The 13929-nt window shown below is 47.8% G+C and overlaps 1 protein-coding gene across 5 annotated transcripts in view; it reads right to left on the minus strand.

Moving 5' to 3' along the window:
- Positions 1-658: 658 nt before the first annotated feature.
- The window catches only part of LOC121201576 (transcription factor COE3-like), a 43013-nt gene continuing 29742 nt past the window's right edge, over positions 659-13929 (minus strand). For 2 of the 5 annotated variants that reach the window (XM_041067467.1, XM_041067464.1), the window contains exons 9-16: positions 13596-13729; positions 13365-13491; positions 11957-12045; positions 8640-8705; positions 7607-7769; positions 6920-7123; positions 6193-6363; positions 659-2684 (exon numbers count right to left, since the gene is read on the minus strand). In XM_041067467.1, the coding sequence (XP_040923401.1) occupies positions 2653-2684; positions 6193-6363; positions 6920-7123; positions 7607-7769; positions 8640-8705; positions 11957-12045; positions 13365-13491; positions 13596-13729 (986 nt within the window). In that variant the 3' untranslated portion in view covers positions 659-2652. The remainder of the gene's footprint in view (positions 2685-6192; positions 6364-6919; positions 7124-7606; positions 7770-8639; positions 8706-11956; positions 12046-13364; positions 13492-13595; positions 13730-13929) is intronic. The other 3 variants (XM_041067468.1, XM_041067465.1, XM_041067466.1) reach the window with 3 other exon arrangements.

Genomic DNA, 13929 nt, shown 5'->3' on the forward strand with positions numbered 1-13929 from the left:
CTGAAAACTAAAAGAGGAGAAGTCAAAGAGAAATAAATAAACGTCTGTGTCATAATGAGGTTTGAGGTTATCGGTGATTTATCTTAATCAAATCCTGTTTGTGCTTTTGTGTCCGCTGAGGGAACAGAGCCGATTCAGAACACTCATTAATGCTTTTCTCTGTTTCCCGCAGCAGAAAAACACATTTTAATCATCAGCTTTAAACTGAATGAAATAAAAGGAAAAGCGGAGATATGAAATGCATTTGATAAGAGACTTGTCCAACTCATGATTTACATTATTAACTACAGAAACTCATTGTATCCGAGAGAAAACAAGTGATGTTTTCAGCTGTGCTGAATGTTAACGACTCACTCACCCTCCGTCCGCTACACGACGCTGCTGCTCGTCCACAGGCAGCGAAACCCTCTGGTCCCCACACCCCATGTCCCTGGGCTCTCGTGCTTTTGACAGATTCTTTGGGAAGGTCCCTCCAGTGTCGGATAACATCTGATTTCAGTGCTGTGAGGTGATGGTCTGTCTCTGAGCAGTGGAACTGTAACGCTGAGGAGACGTAACCTGGCTGCTGTCTGACGGCCCGAGGACTTAACGATGAACATGAAGGGTTTGGCTCATCGCAACAAAGGTTTACTGTAAATAATGGACGTGACGCGGACTGTCGGAGCGACCCGCTGACTTTATTCACTGTGAGGAAATCGTTTCAGTTCAGTCATTAAAACCAGATTTACATTAAAAACAGCAAAAAACAAAACGGGTGCAGCTGATTGGACGGTGCTATAAATGTGTGAAGACATTAACGTTCAGTTATTTTCATACAAAACAATGGTCAGCTGTTCAGTGTGGCACCACCACATACACACACGTCTAAAACCCCATGAAGACAACATAACTCGACATTTATACAAAAACTGTCTGAGATATAAATACACTATTTATAATCTGTATGTTACAGAGTTTCCCTCGGTGAGCTCAGTGACGGGGACGGGGGTCGGGGACGGGGGACGGGGGTCGGGGACGGGGGACGGGGGACGGGGGACGGGGGTCGGGGGCGGGGCGGGGGGCGGGGGATCAACCACAGTGACGTTTTAATACTGAGCCTATGACAGAGAAAACACCGGGGGTGTCAAGTGCTGGAGGCGGGGCTTAGGGAGTAGTGAGAGGGACTATAATTAAAAAGACAACTCTGAACAAGAAGACAGACAGTCACAGTAGCCTATCAGGATGCAAGATTTGTTTTTACAGTGCGAGCAAAAAATAAATAAATAAATACACACACGGGAGGGGGCGGGGCTAAAGGAAGAAGGGGCGGGGCCAGGGAAGGGGGTTAAGATCATTTTCATTCCTTTTTTTCTTCACTGCGCTTTCAGAGGATTTATCACAACAGCTCAAGTCTTTGTGTGGAGTTTAGCAACAAGGCTCAGGTTTTCAATAAAAATCCATAAAAGCCCCGAATTATTCCGGTTTCAAATCTCTGGGCTCCGAGTTTGAAGCCTTGTCTTTGTGATGTTTCACAGATAAAATCACGTCCAACCGAGTTCATGTGCGGCCCGAGTCATCACGGTTCTGGATTCTCATTGGCTGACGGTAGCAGAGGTAAACCACCAGGTGGCGTTGGCTTCAAACCCAGACAAAGATTTGATTGAAGACATTTGACGGATTTCTCAGTGAGGACAGCCAATCAGGACCAAGTCCACCTGTTTTCACAGGCACCGTTTTATCTGAGCTGGGACGACGCTGTGTCCGTGTCCATGTGGTGATGGTGAGATGGAGGACGTGTTAGCAGCTGATTACAGAGTGGACTGTCTGAGGAGTGAAACACTGAGAAATATCAAACTGAATCCATTAAACCTGGGTTTGTCTACGGTTCACAGTGCTGTCTGGCTGAGCTCAGGCTGCCCTGTCGTCTCTGGACAGGGAGTTTCTGTCTCTCTTGTCCCCTAACTTGGCAGCGTCCTTCCACCTTGATTCTCAGGGAAGGATCTTTCCACTTTCTTTCTTTCTAATTGGGACTCCTCTTATCTTCTCTGCCCCCAAAGTGAAGGCATCCTCAGTCAGGTGGATTTAAATGGGAAATCTGATGCATGATGGGAAGCGTCCTGTTTGTCCTTCCTCACTGAGTTTCATCAGGATTAAAAAGGGCAGGTGTTTGCTGAGGCATTTACCACCTGACAGGAAGACAACTTTATCTGCTCCTAAGTGCGATGGTGTCCATGGCAACCAGATTTCATTTTTTTTTTAAGTGTTCGATGTCTTTACATTTTCTGGGACCTTTAATAGTTAAAATCTTCAGATCTGATTTGGATCTGTTCTCGTTTCTTCGACCAGAATTACATCACACGTACAGGAAATGATCTCACGTCACAGGTGTGACATCATCATTTTTTCACCAACAGACCCCACCCCCAAACACAGTGTGTAACATCAGAATAATTACAGAGAGCTGAAAGCACCCAGAGAAAACCACTGTACAAAAAGTCCTGTTTATCTTCTTCTTTAAAGACCAGAGGGTCCATCCAGGGACAACTTTGATGGACAGGATCAGTACTCTCTCCTGACTGGTCAACTGCTGCCTGAGGCCCCTCCTCCTCTGAGGTGATTGGTGCTCGCTGCCAATGGGGGAGGATAGACGCGAGGAACGAGGAGGAGGAATTCTTACATTGGAGGGACGACGAGGCCGGACATGGCTGCAGAGAGACAGAGACAATGAGACAGAAGTGACAAATTTTAAATACAAATACTGTGATGGTTTAGCAGAGGATAAAAACCAGCAGCACAGACCCACAGTACAGTGGCAATAAAAGATTAGAGAAAAATTCAACTCAACACAAAGAAATTCAAGTCTAAATATATATATACATGTTGTTGTCCTGGTCCTTGTCCCTGAGTTCCTGAGCTCCTGTCTGCACCTTTGATCCTGCCTGTGTTGCCTCCTGGTTTTTCATCTCAGGAAGGACTTTTGAGTTTTTGCCTTGAGTTTGTTTTTCTGGTGGTTTTCTCCCTCCTGGATGATTTTCAGTTGCTCAGCTTTTGGTTTCCAGGTCACGGACTCTGTGCCAGTTACTTTGAGTTAAATAAAAGGATGATATCACTGCCCGTCCACCTAGTGCGTCTGTGTTTGGGTCCGTCCCTCATGTTCTTGGTAGCAGTAGAACCAGTGATACTACAAGTTGTAGCAACACTGTATTTTCCGGCTTGGTTGTAAAATATTTGTTGCTTTAAGAAGAGGTCACCATGATGACTGAAACAAGGACAGAGAGAAAACAGGATGGAGGGAGGAGAGAGAGGTGTAGGGATGGAGGGAGGAGAGAGAGGTGTAGGGATGGAGGGAGGAGACAGAGGTGTAGGGATGGAGGGCAGTGATGTGTTTTTCTAAAAGGACACATCCTGAAGAAAAAAGACCTTCTAAAGACAAACACTGACAGAGAGAGAGTGTTTCTAAAAACAGAAGTGTGTGTGTGTGTGTGTGTGTGATATCTGAAGGCTGACCGTGCTGCTGGTCTCTGGAGACCTGCAGCTCTGACAGTCAGGGAACCTGCTCTCTAAGAGGAACCACGTCCTCGTATAAACACTGATCCTGACACAGACGGAGGCAGAGACACAGCTGATCCACCGCTGGACTCATCAAACCTCCGGGAAAACCAGGCCTCTGACGGCTCTGGGCTGGAAACCTGCTCTCTTTGTTCTGTGGGTTTAGTGACGAAGCATCTTTCCACAGAAAGAGTCACAAAGTGAAACCGGTCAGATGCTTGTTCAAGATGTCCACAGTGTCCACAGATCCTAAGTCCAACACAACCTCAAGATCTGTCTTTCGTTTTAATCCTGGATCAAGAAACAACCAAGAGACCTGATCAGACCTCAGAGTCACGAATCCTGAACTGGTTTCACAGGAAACTGTTTAAAGGACACGGTCACAATGAAGAGAGAAGGATGAACTGAATAACTGTCTCCATGGGCGGAAGAATTCACAGTTCAGTGTTATTTATACGGCTTCTCCCACAGTCAAACAGAGAGTCTGACCCCAGATCACCTCCCAGAAACAGCTGATGGCTGATGATGCTGATGGCCGGGCTGGGTGAAAGGAGGAAGAGGAGGAAGGTAGGACAGCTGGGAATGGGAAGAAGAAGAAGAGCAAGAAGAGGTGAAAGTGCAAACTGACTGCACACAACATTTGTCCTGTTGGATTCCTGAAACACCCGCCTGTGATGTGATCAGAGCACATGTGGAGGTGATCAGGCTCAGCAAAGGACAAAGCAGCAGCACCAACACACAGTGAGGAATCACCGAAGCTTTCGTGTGTGGAGCTGCTTCATTATTCATCTGAACCTGCGCAGAAACTAAAGTGACCAAACACCTGAAGTGGAGCACAAAGCACAAACAGTGATCTGATGAATGACACCGTCCATCTTCCCTCAACCTGGGACGCTACCACAAGGTGGGAGCGCAGTGCCGCCGGATCAGACGAAGAAGAAGAGAGAAGCAAACAGCCAGAGGTCAGAGGCCGACGAGCTTTATAACGTCCGAACACTCTGCCTCCATCTGCCAAAAACAAATGACCGACTGGAACCAACTGAAAACCAGTTCTGATGTTTCATAAGAACAAGAGAACAGACGGAGACCGGACGAGAACGGATGGAGAGCGGACAGAGAAAGGACAGAGACTGGACGGAGAACGGATGGAGAACGGACGGAGAGCGGACGGAGAACGGATGGAGAGCGGACGGAGACCGGATGGAGAGCGGACGGAGACCGGACGAGAACGGATGGAGAGTGGACAGAGAACGGACAGAGACCGGACGGAGAATGGATGGAGAGCGGACGGAGACCGGACGAGAATGGATGGAGAGCGGACGGAGAACAGATGGAGAAAGCACAGAGAACAGACGGAGACTGGACGGAGAACGGATGGAGAACGTTCAGCAACTGTTCCTTTAACAAACTGAACGGAATCAGAAAAAGACAAAATCTGATAAGTTTGTTAGTGCTGTGAAAACACACACACACACACACACCCACACAGTGTGATGACATGTTATTCCTCATTAGTTTCCTGTAACGACAAAATGCATGTAGCAGCACCCAGTTTAATTTACCAGCTCATTACATACGAACACACACACACACACACACTCTGGCCTGTGTGTGTGTGTGTGTGTGTGAGGTTTTCAGTTAGTTAAAGCACGCGTCTGTAAAACTTCACTTGTTCAGTGTCATTAACAGAAAGAGAGAAAACCGTACAGGATGAAGCACAGACCTGAGGACGACAGCGACACCTGTGGCAGGTAAAACGGTTTTTCAGCGTCGGATTTTTAACGTTTAACGTTTCTTATTCTGAAGGTAAAGAAGTTTAACGTGTCACGGTCCAGCTGCTGACAGCTGGAACATCTACTGCTATTAATAACATTCAAACTGTATTTATTCATCTGCTGTGATGGTGTATGGCCTGCAAATGGATCCACACACACACACACACACACACACACACACACACACAGTGGCCTTTCTGCCTCAGTGAAGGCGAAGAGCAGCATGAATATTTAACACTCAACAAACCTCTCTGTCAGAAACACTGACATCACACACACCAACTGCCAGAGTGTGTGTGTGTGCGCGTGTGTGTGTGAGTGAGTGAGTGAGTGTGTGTGTGCGTGCGCGTGTGTGTGTGAGTGAGTGAGTGAGTGTGTGTGTGCGTGCGCGCGTGTGTGTGTGTGAGTGAGTATGTGTGTGTGTGTGTTTAGAGGATGTATCTGTGGGTTGTAGTGAATAAAACATGCATTGGCCTGTCACTCTCTATGCAAGACTAACAGTACTCAGGTTACCCACCCTGTGTGTGTGTGTGTGTGTTTACTGTTGTTGTTTACAGGAAGCAGAGCTGATGAAAAAACAGCAGCAGAAACAAACTGATGTTCAGTTAGTGTTAATTATTCACCATCATCATAAAGACAAAAAAGGCTGAATTCCATTTAGCTTCTACAGCTCGTCAGTGACCATCCAGCCAAAATCACAGCTGCTGCTCTGAAGCAAACAAACAGTGAGAGTCACCACAGCCTGATGGACATGTTGGTGCAGCAGTTTGGTGGAGGAGGTCAACGAGTAGAAGGAGAGAGGGTGGAGGATGGATGAGGAGGTGAAGAGGTAAGGGGGTGGATTTAAAGACAGCAGGGGCAGGTGGGGGTAGAGGAGGTGTCGGCATACCTTGCAGCCCATTGGCGTTGCTGGCGGAGCAGTTTGGTGGAGGAGGAGGTGAAGCAGGCGGTCGGACAACAGGAGCGAAGGCGCTCTTCTGTTTGACGGCAGCAGAGAAGGAGAAAACTCCATGAGAGGAGTTACAGTTTGACACCGCCATGGTCGGGCTGGAGGGAACAACTGAAAGACAGAGAGAACAGCTCAGAAACCAGTTCAACCGGCTCAGAAACCAGTTCAAACAGCTCAGAAACCAGTTCAACCGGCTCAGAAACCAGTTCAAACAGCTCAGAAACCAGTTCAAACAGCTCAGAAATCAGTTCAACCAGCTCAGAAACAGTTCAACCGGCTCAGAAACCAGTTCAACCGGCTCAGAAACTAATTCAACTGGCTCAGAAACCAGTTCAACCGGCTCAGAAACCAGTTCAACCAGCTCAGAAACAGTTCAACTAGCTCAGAAACCAGTTCAACCGGCTCAGAAACCAATTCAACCGGCTCAGAAACCATTTCAACCGGCTGAGAAACCATTTCAACCGGCTCAGAAACCAGTTCAACCGGCTCAGAAACCAGTTCAACCAGCTCAGAAACCAGTGCAACCAGCTCAGAAACAGTTCAATTAGCTCAGAAACCAGTTCAACCGGCTCAGAAACCAGTTGAACCAGACGCTGTTGTGATGGGAGGAGACCTCTGTGACATCAAACAGTAGAGGACGTGCAGCAGCGCTGATAGAAGGATTTACCTTGATACTTACTGCCATAGGGAGAGTTGGCAGATGACCCGTTGAGGAAACCCGGTGATGTTGCCACGCCGAGGTTTGGCATGCCGGTGTTGCCGTAGCCGTTCATGCTGTTGCTCACGGTGTTGCCGTAGTTACTCTGCTGTGGCGTGGAGCTTGGGACGTATCCCCGCGGTGACACGCTGCTGGTGTTACGACTGTAACCAACTGAAAGACGACAGGGAAGGTTTAATGACACTGCAGTGACCTGCTGCTCACTCCCACAGCACTGCCTGGGTCCACATGTGGACCTGTGATGTGGTTCACATGTGGACCTGTGTCTCCGGTTCTGGAGAATTCATCGGTCGCCGCTGTGATGGCAGGACGACGTTACGGTGGAGATCGATCGTGGTAGAACTCGGTGTGTGGTCTGGAGTTTGGTTCTGAATGTGATGGGACGGATTAATCTGTGGTATCAGCTGATCCTCTCAGGCTCCATCACACTGTTTAGTTTGAAGTCCTGCTACTCATGTACCTGTTTGGTTTAATATTTCCTGTTTTATTTTGAAGCCTTGTTCCTTGTGTATGTGTTGTGTATGTCCTACTTCCTGTCTGTGTCTCTGGTCAGAGCTGTTCTTTGGCGTTGGATGTGGATCAGTACTGTTTCACCTACAGAACTTCTACTTGTGTGACTGTCCATGTTACTCGTACCTTGCGTTGTGTCCGAGACGTTGACGGCCAGCTGTCCACTGAAGGAGTTTACTCCCATCATGCTGTGGGAGGCGCTGTTGCCTAGTGATGGGATCTGGTTGTGGTTCCTGGGAACGCTGTAGAGAGCTTCAGCGATGTCCGCCGCTCTCTTCAGGATGATCTCCTGCACTCAGAGAAACATTATAAATGTTATAAATCACATTTATTGGCTTCAGACGTTTCAGTCTTCCTCAGTGATCTGTCACGAATCTACAGCGAGGACATAAACTGTCCAACGGTCCAGCGTGATGGTTCTCTTCTTCTTGTTCTCTGTTCTGTCTCGTTTCGTCTCACGTTTTAATGTCTGGTCTCATTTTGCCAGACTCACCCTGGCCTGCAGGGGGAGCTCTGACTCCTGTCTGACAGATTATCACTGTGTTTTCAATCTTTGGGAATAAATGATGTTTCTGACTCACATTAAACACACATGTTCAGTTTGTTTCATGTCGGATCACACAAACATGAAGACAGCATGTGACCTTTAACACACACACACACACACACACAAGCTGCTGTTATTATTGTTACTACAGTTGGATTTACATTCGTTTACAACCTCTATTCTCTGTTCAAGGTTATTCTTTCATTTCACTAGAGCTGTGTGTGAGTGTGAGTGTGTATGTATGAGCGTGTGTGTGTGTGAGCGTGTGTGTGTGAGTGTGTGTTTGGGGCGATTAACTCGCAGGTTGAGAAGCGTGTCGGAGAGGGAGTCAGGAGGATGGAGAGAATATAAAGCTCCTCCTGTTTCAGGAGGTTCTGACTCATAAACCTGGAGCAGGTTCGTCCTGCTCACTGAGCTTCATGGGAAATTTCTATTTTCTAAAAACACCTTCACATCTCCGCAGGTGTGGAGCGTCCCAGATGTGTGAAGACAACGTCTTTGGCTAAAACATCCCTGTTTGCTGCTGGACTGAGATTCAGTGGTTAGGGTTAGGGCCCAAAGCAGGAAGAACAGAGCCGCACCTGTGGACAGGTGTGCAGGTGCAAACGTTACCTGGTTGTTATGAGGCATCCCGTACAGCGCCTCCACCAGGTCAGCTGCTCTCTTCAACAGCACCTCCTACAACAGAGGAGCAGAGTGGAGGTTGGCACTGAATGCTGAGCCAGGTTTGTGACGCACATTAAACACAGCAGAAGAAGAAGAGCTGACATTTCCTGTCTGACGCGTCAGCGTTTACGCCTGGAAACAAACAGCTGGATCCAGTCGGTTCACACAACACGTTTCAGTTCTCATCCACCAGTTTTCTTTGGATTCAGATCTTCATGGAAAACAGGACCTGAAGGATCAGGAAGCTTCAGACTTTTTTACTTTAGTTTAGTGTTTCTGTGAAAACAGGTGGATGGAAACACACCTGCTGTGTGTGTGTGTGTGCGTGTGTGTGTGTGTGTGTGTGTTCACCCGATGGAGCTGATAGTATTAAAAAGAGTTTATTCTAATCAGAGCTCTGTTACACCTCACAGAGCGCGCACACACACACACACACACACACACACACACACACACACACACACACACACACACACTCACACACTCACACACACACACACACTCACACACTCACACAGAGCCTCTTTAACACTGAACCACTTCACTTCAATGAGCAGTGTTAAAACGCTGCCAAACAAACAGCTCTGTGTGTGTGTGTGTGTGTGTGTGTGTGTGTGTGTGTGTGTGTGTGTCTAATCAGGCAGTGACAGAACAATGCTTCATTTAGCCTTTATCTTAATTAAACACACACACTCAGTTAATCTGCTGCTTTTCATTGCAAACTTCTTCAGGAGGGTTTTCAATTAACCCCGCCCCCTCCACCCTCTCATCCGTCCATCACTCATCCATCCATCCTACCTTTCCTCTTTTCTTTCCATCTTTCCTCTGCACTTTCCTTTCCTTCACCTCTTACTTCCTTTTCCCTCTAACCTCTTTCTCTTTTCCTTCCTTTCTTTTCTTTGTTCATCACATGATAAACATCGTTTCTTTGATCACGAATAAATGTTATGAACTGAATTTACAACCTTTAACTGTCAGGGTATCACTGATCAGCCTGTGTGTGTGTGTGTGTGTGTGGTTGTATAACACACACACACACACGCGCGCGCGGAGAGGGGGAGTCATTTCTGTGAAGTAGCTTTCAGCCTCCGATCGTCTTTAATCTGCTCGTTTATGCAGAGCGACGTTCGAGTGCGTCGCAGTGTGAGAGGACACACACACACACACACACACACACACACACACACACACACACACACACACACACACACAGAGTGTTTATAGTGACAAATGAAAGCCTTATTATTACAAGTGTTTCACTGTTACCCAGCAGGATGACAAGCACCTCTCTCTCTGTGTGTCTCCCACACACACACACATTAACAAGGTTACCACGGCGATACAGCTGGAGGTTGGGATGTCATCACTGAGGAGGAAACCAATTATTCTTTTTAACACACACACACACACACACACACACACACACACACACACACACACACACACACACACACACACACAGTCTTAAAGCTGCAGCAGCAGGAAATGAACCTTAATAGACGCGACGTGATGACACACACACACACAGTCTTAAAGCTGCAGCAGCAGGAAATGAACCTTAATAGACGCGACGTGATGAATAATTACATCGGTGGGTGGACACGCCCCCTCCTCCTGAACATGTGTAGTTAAAGTTAAACACTGGAGACATGACAGGTTTCCATTAATATACATTCATTTACTTCATGAGGCCAGTCTGACCCCCCAGTGCTCCCAGTGCTCAGACTGGGAAAAACCACAGGGTCATCGGTCAAAGTTTCAGTCCAAGTGTCAGGTGTGTGTGTGTGTGTGTGTGTAGTTCAGGTGCAGCCTGTTCACTCTGACCCTGAACGTTCACTTTGTGTGGCGACGTCACCAAAACAGCAAAAGCAAAAACAGTTATTTTTATAAATCAGATAAGAGAAGAACCGATAATCGTGTGTGTGTGTGTGTGTGTGTGTGTGTGCACGCGCCAATCTCCTTTCTTGCCACATGGCTGCACTTGCTGATTACCTGATTTGACTGTTTCAACCTCCCTGTTTGCCAATGGGCTTTACACACACACACACACACACACACACACACACACACACACACACACACACACACGGGTTTACCTTTTATTCAATCATCTCCTGTGTGTGTGTGTGTGTTAATGCTCTTTTCCAGGATCAGCATTTTATTTTTCTTTTTATTTCATTTGATTGAATCATGTTTGTTTTTCTCGTCCTCAGTTTTCACTGTTAATGATTCACTGATCTGAGGAGACACACAGCTGTGCTGCTGTGAAACCCGACCCTGGCTGGGGTCCTGGCATATGAGCGGAGACTCGGTGAGCTGCACTGACTCTGAGCTGTCGTCTGTCTGAGTCAAACATCGGGATCGTTTGCAGTTATTAGAGTTTCTGAGGTCGACAGCCGCTCTGCTGCTCGCCGAGCACCAGGCAGCGTGGGTTATTGAATAAAACCATTAGAGATGAATTATTAAAGACACGGTGGGATGTGGTTTTCATTATGGAGCTAACGGCATGTCAGCTCACATCAGAGCTGTTGGAGTCAGGAACACGCTGCACACACCGTCCACCAACGACCGACACCTGAGACGCTGAGCAGGTGAGAGCTGGTCCAGGACCTGCCGGGACTCTCCTCACCCTCAGCTGCTTCTCATTTCATGCACAGTGCACCAGAGACGCTGGGACAGAGGGCGGCCTCCTAAGGCTCCCATGGAGCTGGGGTGGATCGGTGCCTTGCTCAAGGGCACCACAGTCGTGGTCGCAGAGGGATTGGACCGATAACCCTGCGATCTCAGGTCCCAAAGTCCAAAGCCGTGCTCTCTGCATGAACGCTGATTTAAAGGTGTTTCTATAAACTCATTATCACTGAAGCTCGGCTCGATCACATGATCGTCTGCCGGAGCCTGAACATCTGCACCGTTCACAGCTGGACAGGACGGACACGCTCTGAGGGTCGGTCACCGCCGCTCACCTCAGCCTGACAGCATCTGTTCACACAGGTGTCACCACAGGTTCCACTGAGCCGTCAGTGTGTGTGTGTGTGTGTGTGTGTGTGTGTGTGTGTGTGTTGTGTTAAAGAGAGTCAGTTTGTGTCAACACACACAATTTAAACAGTAGAATCAGTAAATGCAGCTGATGATTATCAGGATGCGGAGCAGCCGACCAGAACACAGACTGATGGAAAAACACCAACAATAATCACTTATTCTGTCTGTGTTTGGATAAAGCAATTGTTTGTCTGAGTGTGTGTGTGTGTGTGTGTGTGTGGTACCTTGGGCAGTCTCTCAGGGTCTCCAGGGTGACGAGGAATGACCTTCTGTAACCTCTGGAAGCCGTAGTCTATAGTGGGCTCGTTTAATGCTGAGCAGGAAGAGGAGGAAGAAGCTGATCAGAAACCATTGTCACTAAAACAATTGTAAGATCTTTCTTTGTCATGCTTGTTCATCAGCTGCTTCCTTCCATCATCGTTCATCTCCAACAAAAACCAACAAATGTTCATCGTGAGTGTTTCACACAGTTGCTGTCTGCAGACGAGCTCAGTGCTGTGCTGCCGTGTGTGCTGCTGTCTGTGCTGCAGCCTGTGCTGATGTCTGTGCTGATGTCTGTGCTGCCGTCTGTGCTGCAGCTGCGACAGTGAACATCATCCTGCTCCTTCAGCTTATTGTTTTCTCCTCCGCTCTCTCTCCTCTAACATCATTTACAGTTTAAACTGGTTGGGAGGTGATAAATCAGAGCGTCAGTGAACGCAGCCGAGCGAGTGTGTGTGTGTGTGTGTGTGAAGTGCATGAATCATAATCCCGTCTTGGTTCAGCTGCGTTTAACAAGCTTTAGACTGACTCTCCTATACATCACAAACAGTGTGTGTGTGTGTGTGTGTGTGTGTGTATGTGTGTGTGTGTGTGTGTGTGTGTGTTCAGTCCTTGAAGGCTCACAGGCCGTAACAAGCACCAGTTATAAGAGTGTGTTAGCTCTCCAGATGTCTGAGTTATCTCCAGCCTGCTGTGTGTGTGCGTGTGTGTGTGTGTCTGTGTCTGTGTGTCTGTGTGTGTGTGCGTGTGTGACCTTGTGTTGTAGAGTTTGTTGTCACCTGTGTATCTGGTTAACCTGCAGCGTGTCTGTCTTTACGGATCAGTTTAGGAATCAAACCTAAACGATGATTGAAGGTTGTGTCACTGACGCCTTCACACACGTGCACAGCTGACCGCTCTCCTGATTCTGCCTCAGAGCTGTGCGTTGCCTTGTGTGTCAGTCGTTACACCGCTGAGGTCTTCATCTGATTGGCTAATTGTCTGTAATGAACGCCTCCAGACCGTGTAACGGTGCGATCGATAAGATGGTGCATCACTGTGGTAACTGCTGCATGTCAGAGCTCAGCTCCCAGCATGCCGCTCTGCTGATATGCTGTTAATATTGACTGTTAATAAAGGTTTGATCAGTTTGTATTGATCTGACATGACACCAGGACAACAGGACGTCAGCCGTGTGTGTGTGTGTGTGTGAGGGTTAATGGGATTTAAATGTGTGTAATTACTCTGACTATGATCAGAGACACCTCCACTGACCTGCCCCAATGGGGGGGGGGGTCTGTATATAACATGTATGTACTGTATGTAACATGTATGTATAGTACAGGCTGGAGTGACTGATCAGTGATCGATCACGGTGTGTGTTTGTGTTACCTGTGTAGACGAAACGTCCCGGTGCACCTTTACAGAACTGTTTGGATTTGTAGGACAGCGTGACCTCGACGACCCCGGGGATGTGTCGGGGGGGAGTCTGGACACGAATGGCGTGAGGGGTGATCAGCTGGAGAGACAGATAGCGTTTGTCTTAGATGTCCTCTTTACAGAGCGGACAGGAAACTGACTACAGACAGAGACATGGTGACGTCTCAGAGTCACCGTCCTTACCTCGCTCCACACCAACATTGTCCCGAAGACAACCTGCAGGCCGTCAAAGAAGTTGTCTCCGATAAGAATGACTGTGGCTCCCCCCGTCGTCCAGCCCTCACTGGGACTGATGGCTTTAATACAGGGAGTGGCTGCTGGATGAGAGACACAGAGAGAGAGAGAGGGCGAGAGAGAAACAAACAAACAAACAAAAATAAACAAAAGCACGTACAGCATCTTCTGTAATTCTGTAATAAACTTTGTAAAATGTTCGACAGTGAAATCTGAACATTTCCAATCAGGACCAGATGGGACAAGACTCCCACAGACACCCTGCATGAGTTCTGCAGGTCCA

Source organism: Toxotes jaculatrix, chromosome 21, assembly GCF_017976425.1.
Source record: "Toxotes jaculatrix isolate fToxJac2 chromosome 21, fToxJac2.pri, whole genome shotgun sequence".
Taxonomy (NCBI): domain Eukaryota; kingdom Metazoa; phylum Chordata; class Actinopteri; family Toxotidae; genus Toxotes; species Toxotes jaculatrix.